This window comes from Neolamprologus brichardi, chromosome 6 (assembly GCF_056152115.1).
Source record: "Neolamprologus brichardi isolate AB-2024 chromosome 6, ASM5615211v1, whole genome shotgun sequence".
NCBI classification, from domain to species: Eukaryota; Metazoa; Chordata; class Actinopteri; order Cichliformes; family Cichlidae; genus Neolamprologus; species Neolamprologus brichardi.
Window position 1 is genome coordinate 14,680,781 of NC_142109.1, and position 20,742 is coordinate 14,701,522.

Sequence of the window (20,742 nt, forward strand, 5' to 3'; positions counted from 1 at the left end):
AATGTATACAAAGAGCTGCGCTGTCAACACTTATATACAAGGCATCTAGAAAGTAGCTCCAGATAGTCTCATATTTCAGCCATATGCCATAGTGAGTTCAATTCATTTTCCACCTCAAGATTCTACACACACTACCTCATCATGAAAAGTAAAAAAAAGTAATTCTTGTAATTCAAATTTATTTAAAAAAATAACAATTTAAAAAATAAAAACACAACAAAAAGTATTCGCAGCCTTTGTCTGACAGTAAAATTTTTATTATTTCTTTTTAATTTTTCATCAATTTTTCATGTTTGCAAAAACAAGAGAGTTTTTGTTTTTAATGCGGATTTGATTTAATTTTCATGTGCCCAGAGGAAGTATTTTCTGTTAACCTGGAGTTTTTAAACAATCTCCTCTGATGAAGTGTTCAGTGAAATAAAAGCAACACTCTTATGCTTTGGGTACATTTTAATACAAAGTTACAATGATAGGACTACAGCTGGGATACACAGTCAATGCTACTTAAATTAATACAAAATTAATAATAATAGAGAAACCCCCCCCCCCCCCCAAATATATCTAGACTGATAATGGCAGCTTTGGTACACCTATAGACGTTTAACAAACTAAGGCACCTTGTGACTTGAGCACATTAATATCACAATGAGAGAAACCCTGACAAAATGTACATATACCAAATGAAATACTGCAACAAAACTGCAAGTAGGCATCATAAAACTGTCCATTTATCAAAAGAAATTGACCAGAAGCAAAATCAACTTTATCATTTACGGGAAAAAAACAACTTACAGGACTTGATCTTATAAATAAATCACAGTGACAACAAACAGAGATCGTATGATTATCTTCTTAGACATACTCGTATCTACACATTTGGTATCAATGTTTCTGCCCAGTAGGCAAGACTTTGATGAATGAATACCACCTCGGTGGATTATCGAGCAACACTGCTGCCATATCCGGGTCATATTACTCCTCTCGTGTGCTCTGTACCATGGAGTACTTCTTACAGGGATTCTTCAGGCAGGAAGGAGGCCAGGCGATGGGCCAACTGTATGAACACGGCACGGCGGTCTGGACGTTCCTCTCCAAGAAGTTAAAGAGTGGGTTCCACCAGGTGTTGGTGAGGTAGTTATTGGGTGAGCACTTCAGGGTCTGAAAAGAAGACCGAAAAAAAGTTCACATTAGAGTAATATCATTATGTCACCCAAATGTCTGTAACAGAAGATTGTCTGTCTATGGAAGCCCGTTTCCGCCACAAAAAAAAAAGATCCATAACTCGAAATTTTGAGTTACTTTCTCGAAATGTTGAGTTATTTTCTCAAAATTTCAATTTATTTTCTCAAAATTTCGACTTATTAACTCGAAATTTCAAGTTATTAACTCAAAATTTTGAGAAAAGTAACTTGAAATTTCCAGTTAGCGCTGCCAATCAGTAATCTACGTGGATGACGTCATTTGTTACCCGGAAGCTGAAGCCCTCAGGTACAAATGCTACAGCTAAGCTAGGTATTACATCCAGTCATGAATGAACAGATTGCTGAGTATTTTCAGCGTGGCTTCAAAATGATGAAATCCCTGTGTTATTAGCTGAATCACATGGCGTTACTATCAGCAAACGTACTCGCAAAAGCGCCAATTTGTTGCGATCTGGTTTTGAGTCCGTGTTACTCTGCGCCATATGCTTCCGGGTAACAAGAAAGTGACCTCATTCACGTAGATTACTGATTGGCAGAGCTTACTCGAAATTTCGAGTTATTAACTCGAAATTTCAAGAAAATAACTCGAAATTTTGAGTTATGGATACTTGTTTTTGTTTTTTTTTAGTGGCGGAAACGGGCTTCCATAGATGTCTTTAAGATTGTTGGGGGTTGAGTGTGAGTTCGAACGAGAAATATTAGAATAAACTTCGAAACAAGAAATCAGCAGATAGATTTTTTTTCCAAGTCTCTACTATTGTTGAAGAATTATAAAATAACAAGGGATTTTTTAAATGCTGCCCTTCAGAATAAAAATGTTTGATTTGTGTAACTCAGATTGCTCCATATTCACTGCAAATATATGTGTATATATATATATAAATATATATATATATTTATTTTAAATGAATGAAGGACCTGAAGGGAGAAAGCATAATGCTTAAGCCAAACAACAACAATAAATTGTGGTCAGTGTGCCAAGCATATTAATCAATTCCATCAACAGTGCTTAAAATTTGTCCATTAGAGGGTGTAATGTATCATTGTAATGGTGCAATGACATTGAATTACACCCAGATGCTTTTGACACAGTTTAAAAATACTTGAGGAATTGTAAGCATATATAATAATATAGATCATTTCCTATAAACAAAAGCAGTAATAACTAATGGCTCCCCACTGCCCCCCACAACAAAGTGGACCCAGTGCCATTAGGAAAACAGTCCTCTATGCTTGAGGAGTCCTGTGTCTTTTTGATCAAACCTGTAAATTAGCCATGGTGTGGTACCACCAGAACAGACGGGAGGTGATAAAATATGCCACAACCACATCCACACTGTAGTGCTCATGAGCCACCAAGATGCACACCACGCCCACAGCACTCAGGAGCCAGCAAACGAGATGGTACCACCAAAAGGACCGCGGCGAGTCTTCAGGGGAAGCAGGAAAGACAAGATTTCTGTCAGTATTTATTTGTAAAATGTTGTTTTTTTCAATTTAATGAAGTCTTATTAAAGATAATGTAGGAAAACATTAGAGAGCCAAGCGTGATGGATAGTATTCGGTTAAAAAGATCTCTCATATTCTGTGAATTTAAAGCAATTAACTTGGGAGAAGCTTTTGTTTTCCTCCCACCAAAGAACATTTTTGCTTCATTTTGCAAGGCTGAATTAACATCATCACACCACAAAGATACAGCATGTTGCATATTTTGCTTACAGTAGAATGAAATAAAGGTCCTTTATACCGGAATCACCATATTATCATACACATCCAGAGCCTGAAGAGAGATTACTATTCAGAATAATATACTGAGATGGATGACATGGTAGCTTTTTGTTCATTAGGAAGCAAATTGCAATGGACAAATGCCAAGATACCACTGTTTACATCTAGTATACTGTTGCACCTCCTCACTAATGTCTTTGAATGTAATGATGTTGATCTGCTCTTGCAAAGTGCTGAAAAGTATGGTTGTAGTTTTTTCTTGTGACTTTAATCTCAGAACAGCTTCTTTATTTTCCTGCTAAAATTATGACTTTATTTATTTTTCTTCCATAAGTAAAATCTTAGTAACAGTAAAAACTAAGACACATGCTATTTTGAAACATTTGACTCCCCCCCTTTTTTTTCTTTTTTGGCCATACACATTTTTATATAACCTTTAGTTACCAATACAGTACATATCCAGAAATACACGGTTTTAAAATAAAACATATACTGATTGTTTTTGTGGTCAAACTTTTTAATAAAACACTAAAGCAAGCAACAAATCAGCACTTGTCAGTTATATGTAGCCTGTTAGCTCCAGCTAAGCGAGCGCTCTATTTCATAAAAACTGAATGAGTCCAATGTAGTTCATGTATTATTCATAGAGAAATCCCATAAATTCTCCCACACACGGAAGCAAACAAGCATTACTTTGAGTACTTACACTCCTTAATGAACAAATAGGTGAGCGTGAGCATCACAGTGTGCCCACTGTAAAGAAAGTCTCCACACAGGAGATGGGAGTTTGTAATGGAAAGCCCTCCACCTGAAATCAGCCGCAGGACTCGTTGAATTTTCGCATGGGCGTCTCCGTGAAGCTGATGATGTAATGAGAGGGATAAACACGGGATCAGAGGTAATATTGAGACAGAGGAATTGTTTCCACTACAGAATAAATGTGAAATGGATTTTAAAAATAAGCTAATCTTCACATTTGAGAATCTAGAAAAAGAGAGTTATTATTAGTATTAATATATGTTCACCATTCACTATGTTAGGTACACATGTTCAATTCCTCATTAACACCCATGTATAAACTTCTAATCAAATAGAGGCAACCCAGTGCATTTAGACATGTAGACATGATTAAGACAACCTGCTGAAGTTCAAACTGAGCATCAGAATGGGGAAGAAAGGTGATTAAATGATATGGTTGATAGGACCGAATGGCATGGTCTGAGTATTTTAGAAATTGCTGACCCACTGGAACTTTTCCACACAACTATCTATAGGATTTTTTTGAAAATGCCTTGTTGATGCCAGGGCTCAGAGGAGAATGACCAGACTGCTTCTAGCTAATAGTAACTTAAATAACCGCCTTCTACAACCAAAGACTGCAAATGAGCATCTCCGAATGCGCTACAACTTCATTGGCTACTGCACTAAAGACCATTGTTCTCGTAGTGCTGTAGATCATCCTGTTCGTAACAACAGGAAACTGAGACTACGGAAGATTGGAAAAATCTTGCCTGGTCAGTAAGTCTAAATTTCTCAGACAGTTCGTTCAGAATTTGGCGTTTAAATTGATCTCTTGAACGTGATAGTGAGTTCACTACACTCAACCATGCTCCACAGTCACCAGATCTCAATCCAGCAGAGTACCTTTGGGATGTGGTGGGACACAAGATTCACAAATCTGCAGCATCTGTGTGAGGTTATCTAGTCCATGTGGATAAAAAATTGTGAAAAATGTTTCCAGTTGAATATGTGCCTTGAAGAGCTAAGCCCGTTCTAAAGGCAAAACAGGGTCCAACCTGATCCTAGCTAGCTGTACCCAACAAAGTTAACAATGAGTGTATATTTTCTGATAGATAAAATATTGGATAAATTCTCCAAAACCAACTCAAGCAAATATGTGTTGGTCTTGAACGAAATGGCTCTTAGAGCTGACTCTTTGAAGTGAACGACACGAGCCATGGGTTTTTTTTTCTTTCTCTCACCCTCTCTCTCGCACTTTTTTTCCCCACTTCACTCCGCACGCGAGCCTTGTGCTTTGCGCTGGGAAGAGGGTCGGAGGGACGGTAGTTACACTCGCAGTAGCTCGGAAACAGAGCCGGAGGGAAAGTGAGCCAGGGACAACAACGTCACATTAGAAAGGTATAGTAATCATCCACAACTATTTTCAGTTGCAGATGATAAAGGATTCAGAAAGTTTATTCATGCAGGCCCATATGACAGAGAATGTGCATCTTCTTTTTGTTTTCATATTATAATTTATATTTAATTGTGTTGTGGTTTGCAGTGTTTTGTGTTGTTTCACTTTAAATTTGTTTAAAAGGAAAAACCTGAAAATGTAAATAGTTAAAAGTTGAAATGTAAAAAGTTGGTTTTTATATTATATGATATATTTATTACATTTTATGTGGAGTGAATAAATAGAAGTATATTTACGGTGGCCCCTAGAGACAAAGCATGTACAAACTCCAAAACACGTAAAAACTCCAAAACATGTAAAAACTCCAAAACACGTAAAAACTCCAAAAAACATAAAAACTCCTAAGCACGTACAAACTCCAAAACACGTACAAAACACAACAGAAGTGCTCCAGGATGCTAGGCGTAGTGTTGAGCTTTTGTTACCTAGAGGCTACACAAGCCAGGAAGTACCAACAACCACACCTAAATAAATGTAAATTAGATTTTTCTGTTAGACCTGCTGCTCAAGTTATGCAGGATGTTTCCCTTCCTAAAGACAGCTGACAGCTTTGACCCTCAATCCACAACATTCCCAATTCTTAGGAAAAGAACAACTACTAAATTGTCTAACCTGCAAACCTTTTTGCAGTATCCAACCAAAACGACTGCCAGGAGCAGATGTTTTTGTTCAGACACTAATGCACCTCAGTATTGTTGATGTCCCAAGGCAATAAAAACCTAAAAGGACTTCTTTTTTTTTATAGCTGCTTTTCCAGAGTGGCTGTGCAAGACAACTAGTCCCAGAGCGCATCAGAGTGCACAGGCGAGAAATGACGAGTAACACTCTGATGCTTGCATGCTTCTTACCTTCGGAGCGCAGGTCATGTGCATGCCAGGTACAGGCAAGGTGGTAATATACATAGTGACACAGCGGTACAAATACAGGGTGCCAATGAGGAAGAAGAACCGTCTACACGCTATTGACCTACAAGAAGAGAGTGTAACACAGAGGTATAAATGATGGCGTCTGCCTGATACATACAGTTTTTAAGTGACTGGTATTAATTGTGAAATTGTGTAAACTTCTTTGATAAAAAATGAAAAATCTATCAAAGTATACAAAATGCTAATGACTGGAGGCAATTTAACTCCGTATGATCAGTCAACGCATCAAATATGATAGCTCCTGTTCAGCCAATTGAACTGAGGTTAAGCCGTGACGGTAAAACTTGTGATTTACTTGCACTGTCAATTTAATTATGTCTTAGTTCCCACAAGTAATTTCATGTAGAAGACTACATGATGTAAATTCATCATTTTTCAGCTGCATTAAAATGATTATAGCCTGGTACTTAGCCTGTACTCAGTTTTAAATAACAAAGACTGCTTTCTAAATGAGCAGCCATACAAGAGGAAACTCCAGTGTTGAAACGGCCGGAAAATGATTTTGATTTGATCAGAAGGCTCAGTAATCTGATGAACTTCCTGAATTCATCACACATGCAGACGTGCAGATCACTGACAAGTTTCAAGGGTTGGTTATCACATACAGTATACACAGCAATCGTGAACAAATTGAAAAGAGGAAACAAAAGAAAAAACAACATACAGGTAATGCTGTTGGTTCTTACTTGTATCTAAAGAAGAACAGCTGTATCAACCAAATGGTCAGCAGCACCATCCCATTGATCTCTGTTACTGTAAATGCCCACTTGACTCTGTCAACATAGTCAAAGAACTTATCAGGGAGGGGCGGGCTGCTTTCTTTGGGTGGAACCCTCTCGTGGACCACTGTGATTACAACTGTTGTCAGGACCAAATTAAAACCAGCATAAAAGAAAGCGATTATTGTCTTCCACCACTCCATAGGCAGACGATTGACCTTGGACTCCGGCAGGGAGATCTTGACGTAATCATTATGCCTGCCTATGCCTTTCCGAAAGCCCCTCTTTGTATCCTCTCCACCCGCTGCATGGACGGGGCAAGTTTTACCGCCGTTGGGCACCGCGGCACCCTCCATTCCTGGGTTCGTATTATCAGCGGCTGAGTCTCTCGCATCCACGAGCTCCTGTGATGCCATGGGTGCCTGCACTGTCCATGCACAGACAATGTGGCTCTGGGCTGAGGCTTTATAGCTGTGATGAGAGAAAACAAAAGGATTACACTGACAAGCGGTTAGGTTTGGAAAGCGTGTGCAACTGTCGTTTGTACAAGACAGAAAAGTACAAACAAGCAACGAGAGCTGGAAAACACTCGGGTTTATGTTTATTTTTGCTCTTCCTTATTTTAGGAGTAATTAATGAAGACATAAAGGTTTTATTGACACAAAGTCTTGGATTCCACTGCATAAAACGTCCATTTTAATCTTGAAAAGCTATTTTGGAGTTTGTGACACAAAGCCAAATGTGGTTGTATGAGTTAATGCTGCGAGTTATACTTTCCATTTATTGGACATTCACCAGAAGCACTCAGGCAGTTTTCTGTTTGGACATTCAATCATCCTCTTTTTTTTAGTACTTCCAAAGTCTTTCCATTACACTGCTGTAGTTTTTTTTTTTTCTCAGCGAGCAACTGCTATGGTCATTCCAGTCAGTGTATGGTCAAACATTATCTTGTTGTTTGCAAAACTGGAGAAGAGTTAGTGACGTGTTTGTTGTTGGGCTATTTTCACTTAATGACTGTGAGAGTACACTACAGCACTGATCATTTTCATCTTTTGACATCCAAAAGGTAACAGCTCCTTTAATGGACGTGGAGGTTATTGCAATCAGCCCTGAAATGCATCACAATAAAAGTCATCTGGGATACATACATGATGGTATGTTTACTTAGAAACCTATCAGTAGGATAAAACATGGGATAGAAATAGAGCGTGGCTGGATACAGGAGGCCTACCCAAAGTATCAGTTTACTCAGATCAATTTTTAGGAAAACATTACTGCTGGAGAGAAAGCATTAGAGCAGAATGCCCTCTGACTAACCCACACAGGATTCAGTCTGTGTTATGTAACTGATGGAGGTCTGGAGAACACAAAGTCTAACAGGCTTTAATGGTTTATAATAAAGGGTTATAGTGGGATTTAACAGTTGGAGGTTGGGGGGGGACCCTAAATTCTGGTGTTGCTGTGCAGCACAAATAAGTCACATAAAAATCTGTATTATGAGCTCCAGTAGATTTGTGATCTTCATGGACAGGCTTTGGTCAGCTCACCTGCTACAGTTGGCTGGATGCTGGTGAGCAGCATCCAGCCAACTGGATGCTGCTCTGTAAAAGCAGATGTTACCTGACCTATCACAGCTGCTTTCCAGCCCTTAGCTGGTGTAAAGCTAGCATAAATGTGGAATTTGGCAAGTCTCAGTAAAGAACATCATCTGCTTACATTCAAAGGATTAAAGTCCTGCTAGAAGTAAGCTCTATTAAAACAAAGCATCCAAATTGAAAGTTTAAACACAGTTATTCACTTACAGCTAAATTTACTGTCATTTCAGTGGTTAACTGGAACATAAAACAGCATGTCTTGAAAAAACTTTACCCTCTGGAAGTCATATTTTTCCACCATCTTTGGTTCTTAAAAAATGATCCCATATATTTCAGCTTGGAATTCTTTCAGTTCCGCCTCTTTCTCCCTCACAATATTTCGGCTGCTACCCAGGACCTAAGCTAGCAGTGTCCACAAATACAAGAGTCCAGAGTCCATCACAGTTATGCAAACTACCGAGTTTAGTCTGTGATCATTGTCCTGGATTAACATTAAATGTGTTTTTAATCATTTAATGGCATTTTTCACTTTTAAATAACCAAGTCACATTAGCGACACACGATGTATGAATTCACCGCCTGATTGAAGCCAGAATGTCAAAGACACTGACTCATCTGGCTCACGATCTGTCACACTACACATGATATTGTAATATGTGAAGTACAGAAAGGAAGTTATAAGTTTCATTGTCTTTGGCTGGTTGTACTGCACAAACTAATGACGATTAAAAGTTGCTGAGAGGTCAAGGAGACTCGATCATCGCTCCTGCGGATGGGTAAACTAAATTGAACTTTACATGTAAAGTTAATTATCCACAGTAGTACTATAATTTCCCCCAATCAGTCATTACCTCCCTTGTCCTTTCTTTCTTGCATTTATTTTCTAAGTAAAGTGAGCTCTACCTTTAGCCTTTAGCCTGTCTGGTAATATTCACTAAACACTGCACTAAAAATAACCTGCAACTTAAAATGTAGACTCTGGACAAGGTCAACACGAGAAAGCAAACATTATAAGACCATCGTAATGTTAGTGACAAGGCTTTATGTATCTTTTGGTTTGGTATAATGCAAGATGTGATTCACTGTATCATTTAGAGGCAGTGTGGTTGGAACCATCCATTCATTCTAGTTTAAAGCAGTCTCAGGTGTCAATAAACAACAATATAAACACATATTAAATGCTGTTGTTATTGTTATTTGTTTGTTTGTTATGAGAATGAAAGGACTCATAACACGTGTTTTTCTGTGTTTTTCTGTTTCCTAGATGACTGCACTATATACACTGCACACGGGTCTCAGCGGACCCGTTTTCCTGTCCCCTTCCCTCCCCAGTGTGCCAAGGACAGTATTTTCCCACTGGCCAGAGCACCAGAACACTCATGGGATGGGTGGTGATGGAAACCTGGCATCAAAAAACTATTCCACATGGTCACAAGCCATGATGGATAACTTGGCCGCCAGTACTCACCCAAGCTATTTCAAGACAAGTCACTCAGTTGCCTCAAAGGCTGTATTTTACTCCAGGGGAACCAGGCTTTCAACTCCCTTTTGGGCCCGTCATAATGATATGCTTGCCTTGCTGTCCAATCATTTCTGTCTGTGCATCATGTAGCTAGCCTTCATTAAAGGAAAGCGGCGGCCCTGCCTTGTAGGAAGGGACGAGACCAGGGAGTTAACTTTATGTTATGATGTTACTAAAACCAGCTAGGCTTCTCTGTGTTCAGAAGTAAAGCATTTCTGGAGTTTTAGCTTTACTGTTTCGGGACATAAACACAAAACACAAAAATGTGTTAAAGAAGTATCTCATATAGTTGAGATTTTGTAATAATCTGTGTGTGGTAGTAATCTATGATAAAAAAGAAATGTCCAGATAGGCTTGCAATGATGGGAAAAAAGCTAATCATTCACACAGGGGTACCTACAGCAAACTCTACATATTTTATTTGTTTTTATTTTTATACCAGTTTCCCTTATTGATGAAGCTCCCAAGGTATTTGCTGATGTATAATGGCAACAAAAACAACAATAATAACACCGCAACAATAATTAATATTAACATAAGTTACTACTGGTAGCTGGAATAGCAATAATTCATTGCTCTTTAAAAAGTAAAGATTCAATACTGGAAGTAAAAGAAATACTGCCTTCAACATCATGCCTAGATAAAAACAGATAAATAATATGAGCAAACTGTATTAATGTTTAAATGCTAGCTCCTTAAGTATTTACTCACTCTCATATCTCAAGTCTTTGCTGTTCCAGATAAATGGTCCCAAATTGTTAATTATTAATATTAATATTTATCTGATTGTAAGTACTGATGCATTAATTGGTAACTGGGCTTCTTCAGCCTCAGAAGTACCTGTGCCCCTAAACAAACTCGCTTTGCAACGGTCAATATACAAATTCATAATGTGTGAAGTAACAAAATGTGTAACATAAACTCTTATTAGCTAAATTAATTTAACTAAAAATAATAAAGTAAAAACAACTCAGTTCTCTGTTGCTGAAATGTGTAACATCAAGTAAGAGGGAATAAGTAAAGTAAATATCAAATGGGTTCAGATAGGGTAGATAGACACCCTCTCTACTTCTTAAACTAGCCTTAAAAAAGTCTTGACAAAGCTTATAGTTTAGTCTGGATCAGGTGACCCTGAACCATCCCTTAGTTATGGTCTTACAGGGTAAGACTGCTGGGGGACTTCCAATGATGTGCTGAACATTTCTTCTCCTCTTTTTTCTCTCTTCCCCCTCAGCTTGTCACAGCAGATTGCTGCACCTCTCTGAGTTTGCTTCTGCTAAAAAGGAGTTCTTCCTCCCCACCATTGCTGACTGCTTACTCACAGGGGAATGTAGGAATTTTACTTTATAGTACAAAATACTTTAAGATGACTGTTGTTGGGAAGTAAGAGAAATACAATCAAAATGAAGGGAAAATGAAAATTTGTAAAAACGTAAGAAAGCTTCTTTAGAATAAACTATGTTATTTTAAACTATTAGTTATTAACAACATGTATCTATATATCAATCTATCGATCAATCTATCTATCTATCTATAGATATAGATATATATCTACAGATATAGATATGTGTGTGTGTGTGTGTGTGTGTGTGTGTGTGTGTGTGTGTGTGTGTATGAAATGAGCTGGAGATAATGCACTTTGATCATATACTGGCAGTAGTTTAATTAACTTTGCTATTCTTGTGTCTTCCTTTGTAACCAGTAAACATTAGATGTGGGAATCACCAGAGACCCGACGCTACAGTATTTAATATTTACAATACTTCACTCGTGATATCTTATTACTGCCATTTGTTTTTAAATTTTGCAATATGCGGAGCATTGCAATAACCTATATTGCAATTTATCACCTTTTGTCAACTGCAAATAACGTCCTTAAAGCTAAGCTTTGACAGTATTTACTTTATCCAATAAGATAAATATATTGTGATACTATGCTGTATCTCTTTCCCTGACTCCTAGTAAACATGGCATCCCAATAATGTTAATCACAGAGCATTTCTGCTCTGTAATAGATCTCACGACTACTAAACAGCACTAGTTTAACATCTCAGTTTGCTCACCGAGACACGTAAGTATTAATTTCTTACTAACAGAACAAGCCATTGTTGTTTTACTTCTGGTATAACACATCCTATTCCACAGAGCACATGTAAAAATAGCCTCAGAGTACTTTTCTGGCTTGCCTGACCACATTTGGGGTGGATACTGGCAGTAATGTCAGGTTTGGGACTGGGTGTCACCCACGCTTCCCATATATATAAGAGGGTGGCAGTCTGTCACATGTGATGTGTGCGGCACAGCTGGTTTTTGAAGTTTACTTTTGGGGTGTAGCACAGTGGCCCCACACACAGTTTGAAACACTAGGTTAAAACACAAGGCTACTGGGTGGGGCAACAGGTCATTACACATCCTGTAATTAAGCCTTGTCGTTTCAAGTCAAAGCTAATGTAACTTGGAACAGAGAAGTGAATTATTAAAAATAGAATTAAAGCAAGGCCAAGGGTGCAAGGAGGCCAAAACTACTTTGTATACTTCAAAAATAGGCCGCCTAATTTGCATTGTGTGGACTTGGTTTTTTCACTGCAGCCTATGTCACCTGATGTTTCATCGTCATATAAAAACGGAGCCTTCCAGCTCATGCAAAACGATCTACGGAAGATAACTTTTTGCATTAATATATGCAAATAAATGAAATCTATACTATATACAACATCAGAGACAGTCCACGTACGTTTACTAGGAGTCATACCTACAGTACATTTCTAAATCTGTAAACAAGAAAAAGGGGAAAAGTTAAATGTCATCACTAAAGCAATATTCATTTATTCCAACACCACATAGCTTATTAACATCACAATTACTGTAGCCTTTTAAACACATCTAAGCCAGCATATAGGCTAACGATGAGAATGCGATCTCTCTATATTTAGATTCACATGTTGCACAGTTCATAGCATCATACCTGCCTTGCTCGGGCCTCTTCCCGGAGTTGCAGTTCCTTAAATCCCCGTTGCTGTCTGCTCGCCGCTCCTCTCGGTCTGGTCTGTTACATTACGCCACAGAGCCGCTCGTTTTTGAGGGAGCGCTCCTCCCTGATGCTGCGCGTATTTCTCACACTGATTCAGCCTCAGTAAGCAGCTTCCTGCCCAGCATCCCCTTCAAATCACACCAGCAGTCCTGTAATCAGCGTACGCACCACCCTGTAGCTGATTGCAACTGCAAATAGCCGTTCTATTTTTTATTAAGTTTACCTTTTTAATTACAAACCCCTCTTTTTTTATCCAGTTGCCAGCGCTGTTATTTGTATAATTACACACATAACCAGGTTGATAATAATAACCTACAGATTTTTTTTAAACATAAATATTTGAAATGACTCCTCGAAAACATCTATTTACTTTTATTTATTTATTTTTACAGTGTTTTTTAAAAAAATGTATTTTCACACTTGCAGGTTGCGGATCAGTTACGTCTCCGAGTCAGCTATTGCGCGAGAGGAGACGACGATGAAGCAGAACTGACACCAGGTCAGTTTTTCTGGAACCAACCAAAGACGGAGGAAACGCGTCACTTCTTCGATGGTGACGTAGCAGCTTGGAAAAACACCTCTTCCCGGTTGTTGTGCTAGATAGGCTGCTCAGCTCCGGTCTCCTCCATCCGCTAGACGCACCTGGCCCACGAACAGATACCTCTACAAGTAAATAAACCGGGTTGGGTGTTGTATTTGCTTTTTTTTTGGTTGTTTTTCTAAAGAGGTACCGTTTGAATTAGCTGCTGACTGCTGCCAGGCATGGAGACTCTCGGCAACTCGAACAAGAAACAGAAGCTAACCAACACTGCTGAAAGCTGGGTGAGTTTTTTTTTTCTCTCTCCCAAGATGTGTTAATTCAACGCACCGTTTCATTATATCCGTCCACATCCACAAACAAGTTGCTTTTTCTGAGCTAACTGCCTAACCAGGCTCAGTAAGCTAGTTAGCGATACTTTTGTTACACGTTAGTTGCAAGCTAAAGCTAGTCTTACGGGTAAAGCTTTGGTTAATAAAAGTAATCACGAATCAGCTGCTACCACCCCCGGTAATGATGGCAGAGGCTTTGACTGATTTGAGTTACAGCATTTCTAGGTGTGATAACATTACCTTGGTGGTACAGGCAGACTGTGCTGTGCTTCTTTGTGTAATTTCTCTGCTACATAACGCTGCAGCACAGTATTGTCATTCACCACCGTCTTCCACATTTGAACACACAATGTAATTTCAGAAAAACACAACAACCCGAAATTTTCTATTAAAGCTTCTGAATTGTTAAATAATTGCCTAAATAATCTGTCATCTGTAATCTGCAAATAATTTATAATCTGTCAAACATGTCTCAAACATGAATACTATAAAGTTATTTTGAGCCAGAAAGAACAATCTTAACACGTTTCTTTCTAGCCAAAAGGGCAGCAGAAATTGCAACAAGTATGAAATGTCACAGTCGTGTAGAGATATTTGAAGTGGCTGAAAAAGACTGGATTGATTGACAACCCGGGAAATGAATTGCAGCATGAATATTTCATCTTTAAAAATGTCTGATGTATTGACGATGAAATAAGAAGTTTTGAGAGGAAATGTGGACAAAATGAAGCGAGGTGCAGGTGTGTTGCAGGTTTATCTGGTTAGAATGTCACACACTGTTGCAGCTCTGTCACAGCATGGTACTAGCAGTGTGTATCCTGTAGCTGCAGCTTAACATGTGGCAACAATAATAATGGATAAACAAGAACAGTCACCCGATGAAGCCAACAGAACCACATCATCCACGAAAAGCAGAGATGAGATTCTGAGACCACACCGTTTTTAGTAAATTAGGAAAGTTTTTGCATTGATTAATGATGTAAATCATCCTTACCTCCTGCTCTGCAGACAATTCAATTCATTTCAATTCAATTTTATTTATTTAGCGTCAAATCACAACAAAAGTCACCTCAAGGCGCTTCATAGATACAGAGAAAAACCCAACAATCATATGACCCCTGTTACTGTTTCAAATATTGGGGATGGATACAAGAGGAAAAACCAAAATAACAACACTGGTCCGGCCGGGTCAAGTCAAACGAAGATTTAATGAACACACGCGTGGGAGATGGACACCATACAGCAGACAGCATCAGATCTCAAAATGGTGGAGCCTTGATCAAACTCTTATAGCCTCTAGTGGCCTCCACCTAATCATAAAAGCCTAAACATTCACATTCTTTCTCTCACACAGCGCCTAAGCTACGACCTTGGCTCCCTGTTCATCTGCTCCTGCTGAGATGGGACAGTATGCTCTGTTCTCTTCTAATCAGACAGATAAGGCGATGACTTTCTGGAACAGTATTTCTTATAACTCAGCAGTATAATGCATCATAAAACAATATCATTCATTCACAATAAATCAACAGTCTAATGTAATGCAAATCAGTTTACCAAATGTAATAGTTATCACCTTCTTCTAATTCAGGAGAATAATGCAAACTAAAACTACATAATAATTCACAATCTTTAATTAGGGGTCTGTCAAGAGATTTATTCTTAAGACACTTCTTCAGCTAAGAATCTAAAGGTAGAAACACACAGACGCTGCAGTTTTTACTTGCAAGGGCATGATCACAGAACGCTCACACCAGAGTGGGGGCCCTGTGATGTGCGCTTTGTTCCTGCACTTGCCTTTATTTATATACAAAAGTAATACAACAGTGAATACATCTATTCATTAACAGAGGAATGTTAGTATGTAGGGAGTGAAGATAAAAGTGGTTCAGGTGTGTGTGTGTGTGTTATTCTGAAGGACGTGGCCCCTCTTCTTGAAGATAAGAGCATCCAGCTCCCCTCTTCCTGGCAGGAGTGAAATGATAACAGCTTGCTCAGCTATTATCACTGTGAGAAAGAATTTATAAAGCAAGTCTTGATTCCAACGACAGTCTAAGTCATAAAAGGGTCATCATGCTGTATTCTATAATATGCAAACTTATATATCACAAAAAGATTATACTGACTACTAAGTACAATTTTATATTGACAGGGTCTAACATGGCATAAAATAATATTATAATCCAACAATTCCCCCTCTTTAAACTTAAAGAGCTCACTTACACCCTGCAATCCAGTGTTGCCGGGTTCATTTCTTCTTACCCCTGAGGCCCTTTGTCCCCCTGTTGGGTGAACCATATGTGAGATGACCTCTGTGTTAACGCAGTTCAGATGCAAGAAAAACTATTATCACAACAACAATAGTAGGTACAGATGACACTCCCATCACTCCCCAGTTCTCCCACAGCTTTATTTTGGTGCTACCTTATACCCTTCAAACGTACTCAGACTAGAACCTCTGTCCGAGGAGCTTTTAGCCTTTATTTTATTGCTGTAGGCACCAGTGTCTTCCAGTCGGGTGATCCTCTGCTCTTCTTTCTTCAACCTCAGGGGTTAGACAACCCTTCAGTCATTGCACAGATCAGGGGATTATTCTGCCCCGATTTCAAACAATGATCTGTGTATTCTGGGATCACAGCTGTGTTCCCCAGAAAAAAGGAACAGGAACGTGTCCCCCTTTTGACCGAACCTCGTTGGTCTGGTGTTCCTGGATTTCCGCCAACCCCTTCATGGTTATTGCTGTGTTTATGGGATCCATCCTTTTGAGGTGACTAGCTGGAGCCCAAAATGCCATGACACTTGAACCCAGTTGGTGTTTCAGCAGTCACTGTGTCTGTCTCTGCTGCGAAGGATCCTCGTATATCTGTGACCTCGTCTGGTGTCTGTTCCTTTCTCTGTAAGAGACAGAAAACCAAAACACCTCTCTTCCTAGCTCTAACAATCTAATGTTGATATCTACTGATCTTTTGGTGGTTCAGAATTGGTTTAGAATGTTCAGAATGTCCCAAGGACTTATCCTAATTTAGTGTATGTGTGTGTAAGCGTGTTTGCATTTAGCCCGCTGCACTCAGATGACCTTCAAAAGACCGAGTGCCAACTCATTATAAGCACATTGCAAGGTGTGTATGAAAATGATTAAAACCACTCATTCTAATAAAAGACATCAAAAACAAATTAGCCATTTCTAATTCTAACACGTGTCCCCCCCTTTTCACAAAAATCATGTGTTTCCTTCCGCCTACCGTCCGACGGTTTCCTCTCCAGTGTGGTACTCAGCTTCTCGTGAACACAGGCATTTTATCTTCTAACTGCTATTCAGTTCATTTCAATAATTAATGCTTAAACATGGAAATAATGATTCATGCTTTTCACGGGTTCTCTAAAAAATCTGGAAACCTTTTGGGTCATTATTAGCTTAAGTTTTACCATACCTAAGTTATTAAAACACAAATGAAGTCATAAAAATGTTCATATAACCCTTGTTTGATGTTAAAACTCAACTCCCCCCCCCCCCTACTATCTTAGAAAGTATCAGACTTTCTCCTATCCAGTGTCGTTGCTCCGGTTTTGTTATCCTGTGCCAAGGAATGAAATCAATTTAATTGTCATGTTAGATCTGTTCAACTCCTGGCTCCGCCCAGAGCCTGCGTCTTCACAATTGTCTACAAACAAAACCTGTATTAATATGAACTTCACTTCAATATGAACTTGTTGGCTACTTTTGACACAGCAAAGGAACATTCTCTCCTTCTCGAGGACAGGCACTGACTCCCACTCATCTCCTCGAGTCAACTGTCCCTTATCCCTTATTAACTTGAGCACAACTCTATAATGAGCAACAAACTGCAATATGTATAAAGATAATCATGGTTACACCTGCAATGAAAGATCCTATGATTATTCTGACACCTGTAAATAGAAGATTAACATGAGGTTATAACAATCACTGTAATACAAATGTTAATGTAATGTCAATAGCTTCAATAAATGTTCAATGCAATGCTTGTTATATGATTCTGATGTAACAATAATGCTGATGCTAAAATAACAGTAAAACACCCCCTTTTTATCCCGTTTATAAACTTCACACATAAATGTTTATAAAGGCCTCTTTTCAATTTTATTTCCCCCTGTTTTTCCCTCACTGACCACAGCAGGGGCATCTATGTTTTGATTCAGCCATGAATCCAGCTCACCTGATTCATCACTGAGCCCCACCGTCACTGGCATCTGACAGGGTGGTGCTGCATATTCTTCCTTTAATGTCACTATTTTCAATCTGTTAATTAGAATGCTTAAACATGAAGTAGACTACGTCCACAACAAGTCAATACAGCTGTACATATGGCCAATTATCAATCTATTACCAATCAATAACAAAAGATAGCTTTTATTTTATGCATGCTTTTAGTCAACCACTCACCCAGAGGATCTCCAACCCCAGAAAATTCCTTCTCCTCATTTAATGAGTCTGTCCTCCTTCCATTACCTGGTAACTGGTCCATCCAGAGCCATATCATCTTGAAATATACATACAACAAGCCAAACCACACCTTGGTCACACCAACCCTTTTCTGCCCTGAAGATGTCCAACACCATCTTAGTCTGGACAGTCAAAGGTGACTTTAACGCTGACTGTTCCGACAATCCATTTTATAACATTTCCTGGTCAGATTAGCCAATCCCTGCACACTGGAATAAACATAATCAACATGATCAACATTTTCCTGTGTGTTATTTCACCATCTTATTAATTCCAACGCTCCATCCTTATGTGGTTTGCTGCATTATGTTTATCTAGAACTCCACTCTGTCTCTAAATGTTTGAAGAGTTTTTCATGTTTGGGGTCAAGTTTTAAGAATTTGACCATACGTGAAGTTAATGGTGTTATCACCCCCATCGGGGCTTACCTTTCCCACTTCTGATGATATTCCTCCCTATTCTTTGCAAGTACCCCCTTTTGGTGGCGAGAAACTGTTGGTGTGGTCAAGTGGGTGCTGTAAAAACAAAAGCTCAGGACAGAACAGTTATCAGTCATGTACTTCATACAAAATTAGCATATATTGAATTCCATATTGATCCTCTGAGTGTAATGGTACATTTTAATTTTAATTTATCAAAGCTAAACACAATAATTTTTCTTTATTTTGCTCTTGTTCTTGTGCAGCACCACATCTCAGCACATGCCCCTTTCGAGGCATGTGCTGAGACCACTCCAATGATTTTTCTGCAGTTTGAAATCTTATGCGGTCTTATGAATTCCGTTAGTTCAGCAACTAACCACTCTTACTAGATTGTATCGTGTCATCTCAATGAGAACAAATTAAGTTGTTGAATTTTGTACAGATCTTTAAAGCCTGAGGTAATTGTGTTAAATACACGTGAGATGCTTACATAAATCCAAGGGCTGGCCCCCTTTTCTTTTTTTTCTTTTTCTTTTTCTTTTCAGTGTGTTCCTCCTTCAATTAAATCTCAATCACAAAAATGTGGCGCTCCGAAATAAGGCTCTTGTGTTAATTCATCATTTTCACTCTGTACCACTGCTCCTTATCAGGCTGTGTGAAGCACAGTAAACAATTCAGTCGAGGCCTTGAGCCATAAACAGACATCACTCACAGACATTGTTTTCATAACCAAACTGCTCTAGACCCTGTCCCCTAAATCTACACAAATTGCTAGAGTCTTTTCCGTACACGTCAGATTGAAATTTATTGATGTTTTCCTTGCTTTTCTTCCACGGCCTTCTGCAGCTCTGCTGTCCGGCTCTTCTCAGAGGTCAGCTCCTGGCCGAGCCCCGACACCTGTGCCTTCAGCTTATGTTCTTCTGCTGCTTTTGTCCATTCTGAGGTGCCTCCTGACCTCAGTTACTCCTCCTGTCTCTGGCACGCCCTTTTTGCTGCCCGATCATCTGTGTTTTTCTGTCACTGTCCTGCACAGTTTTAATGCAGAGTTGTTAAGGTGAGCATTCTTTTGCTCGGCCTCACTTTTCATCCGGGCTTAATAGGCGTCTCGTCAAAGCTCTGTCAGCTGAAGCTGTCTGGAAATCTCCCCCGTGTAGTGAAACGGGCCTTGGATTTAATGTTCTCCGTCTCCGCTGCATGAGATCGTTTTCCTGCAGCACTGTTGACATTCTCAGGTTGTAGTTGTGGGTCCAGCTGCTGTAGCATTTGGTCAGGGTCGCATCAAAGATGGTAGAGAGGAGAGCAAAGATGGTAGAGGGGAGAACAGGAGTCCAGGTCAGCCTCGGCTTTCCGGGCCGACAAAGCAGCCTGTAATTAAGCATAAAGAGAAAAAACAAAAACAAAACAAAAACAGACGAACAGGAAAAAGATGTTGTTTTGGCTGTGTTATTCAGAGAGGGGCCAGGCCCTGTATCAGCCTTCTCCCCCCCCTTTTTTTTGTTTTTTCTCACTATATAATCAACTCATAACCCACCAAGTTGACAGGACAACACAGGTACTTGTTAAAATTCTTAAGATCATGTCTAATAACTCAAAAAGGAATTTTCTTTCATTCAGTAATCACTTGTATTAATTAATCAGCAGAAAACATGTCACAATTTGACTCTTTTAACCACTAAATTTGTTGTTTCATCACTGGTTGGTCATACCAGTGTCTTTCTTTTTGAAGTCAAGTTGTTGTCCTGCAACCCAGAGAGTTTATTTGTTAGTAGTGGATAAACTTTATCATTTAACAACAGGTGTATGTTAAGTTTCGCTGCTTTAACCTTGCTGGAAAATCTTCACGTGTTCATGAATGTAAGCTGTTTCTTCATTGCGTGTGTGTGCGTTTGTGGGTGGGTTATATTAACTTGTTCTCAAACAAGGCATTTCTCTAGTTGTGTGTGTTTTTAATTTGTTTCCCAAATTTTGATTTCCCACCTTAAATAACAGCATTCCATGTCTTCAGCCAGGAATTAGAGCTTGCTTGTGAGATTCAGGGACACATGGTGCC

At 39.0% G+C, this 20,742-nt stretch overlaps 2 protein-coding genes across 2 annotated transcripts in view; one reads left to right on the forward strand and one right to left on the reverse strand.

Annotated features, from left to right (window-relative positions):
* Positions 1–443: 443 nt before the first annotated feature.
* Positions 444–13,097, reverse strand: sgms2a (sphingomyelin synthase 2a). Its single transcript, XM_006787100.2, has 6 exons — positions 12,855–13,097; positions 6,740–7,243; positions 5,976–6,093; positions 3,637–3,790; positions 2,466–2,632; positions 444–1,158 (listed from the first exon to the last, which is right to left on the reverse strand). Exons 2-6 carry the CDS (start codon positions 7,186–7,188, stop codon positions 973–975), a joined length of 1,074 nt encoding a protein of 357 aa, XP_006787163.1. The 5' UTR covers positions 7,189–7,243; positions 12,855–13,097; the 3' UTR covers positions 444–972.
* A 360-nt stretch (positions 13,098–13,457) lies between these two features.
* Positions 13,458–20,742, forward strand: part of papss1 (3'-phosphoadenosine 5'-phosphosulfate synthase 1) — a 28,404-nt gene continuing 21,119 nt past the window's right edge. The window contains exon 1 of the mRNA XM_006787099.3: positions 13,458–13,742. Coding sequence (XP_006787162.1) covers positions 13,683–13,742 — 60 coding nt within the window. The 5' untranslated portion in view covers positions 13,458–13,682. The remainder of the gene's footprint in view (positions 13,743–20,742) is intronic.

Bases quoted from the DNA above. Each gene is read 5' to 3' on its own strand.
- sgms2a (XM_006787100.2), bottom strand. From the start codon at position 7,188: ATGGCATCACAGGAGCTCGTGGATGCGAGAGACTCAGCCGCTGATAAT. The intron at 3,791-5,975 runs GTAAGAAGCATG...TTACATCATCAG, and splicing joins ACATGACCTGCGCTCCGAAG to CTTCACGGAGACGCCCATGC. The intron at 1,159-2,465 runs GTTTGATCAAAA...TCTTCTTTTCAG, and splicing joins ACACCATGGCTAATTTACAG to ACCCTGAAGTGCTCACCCAA.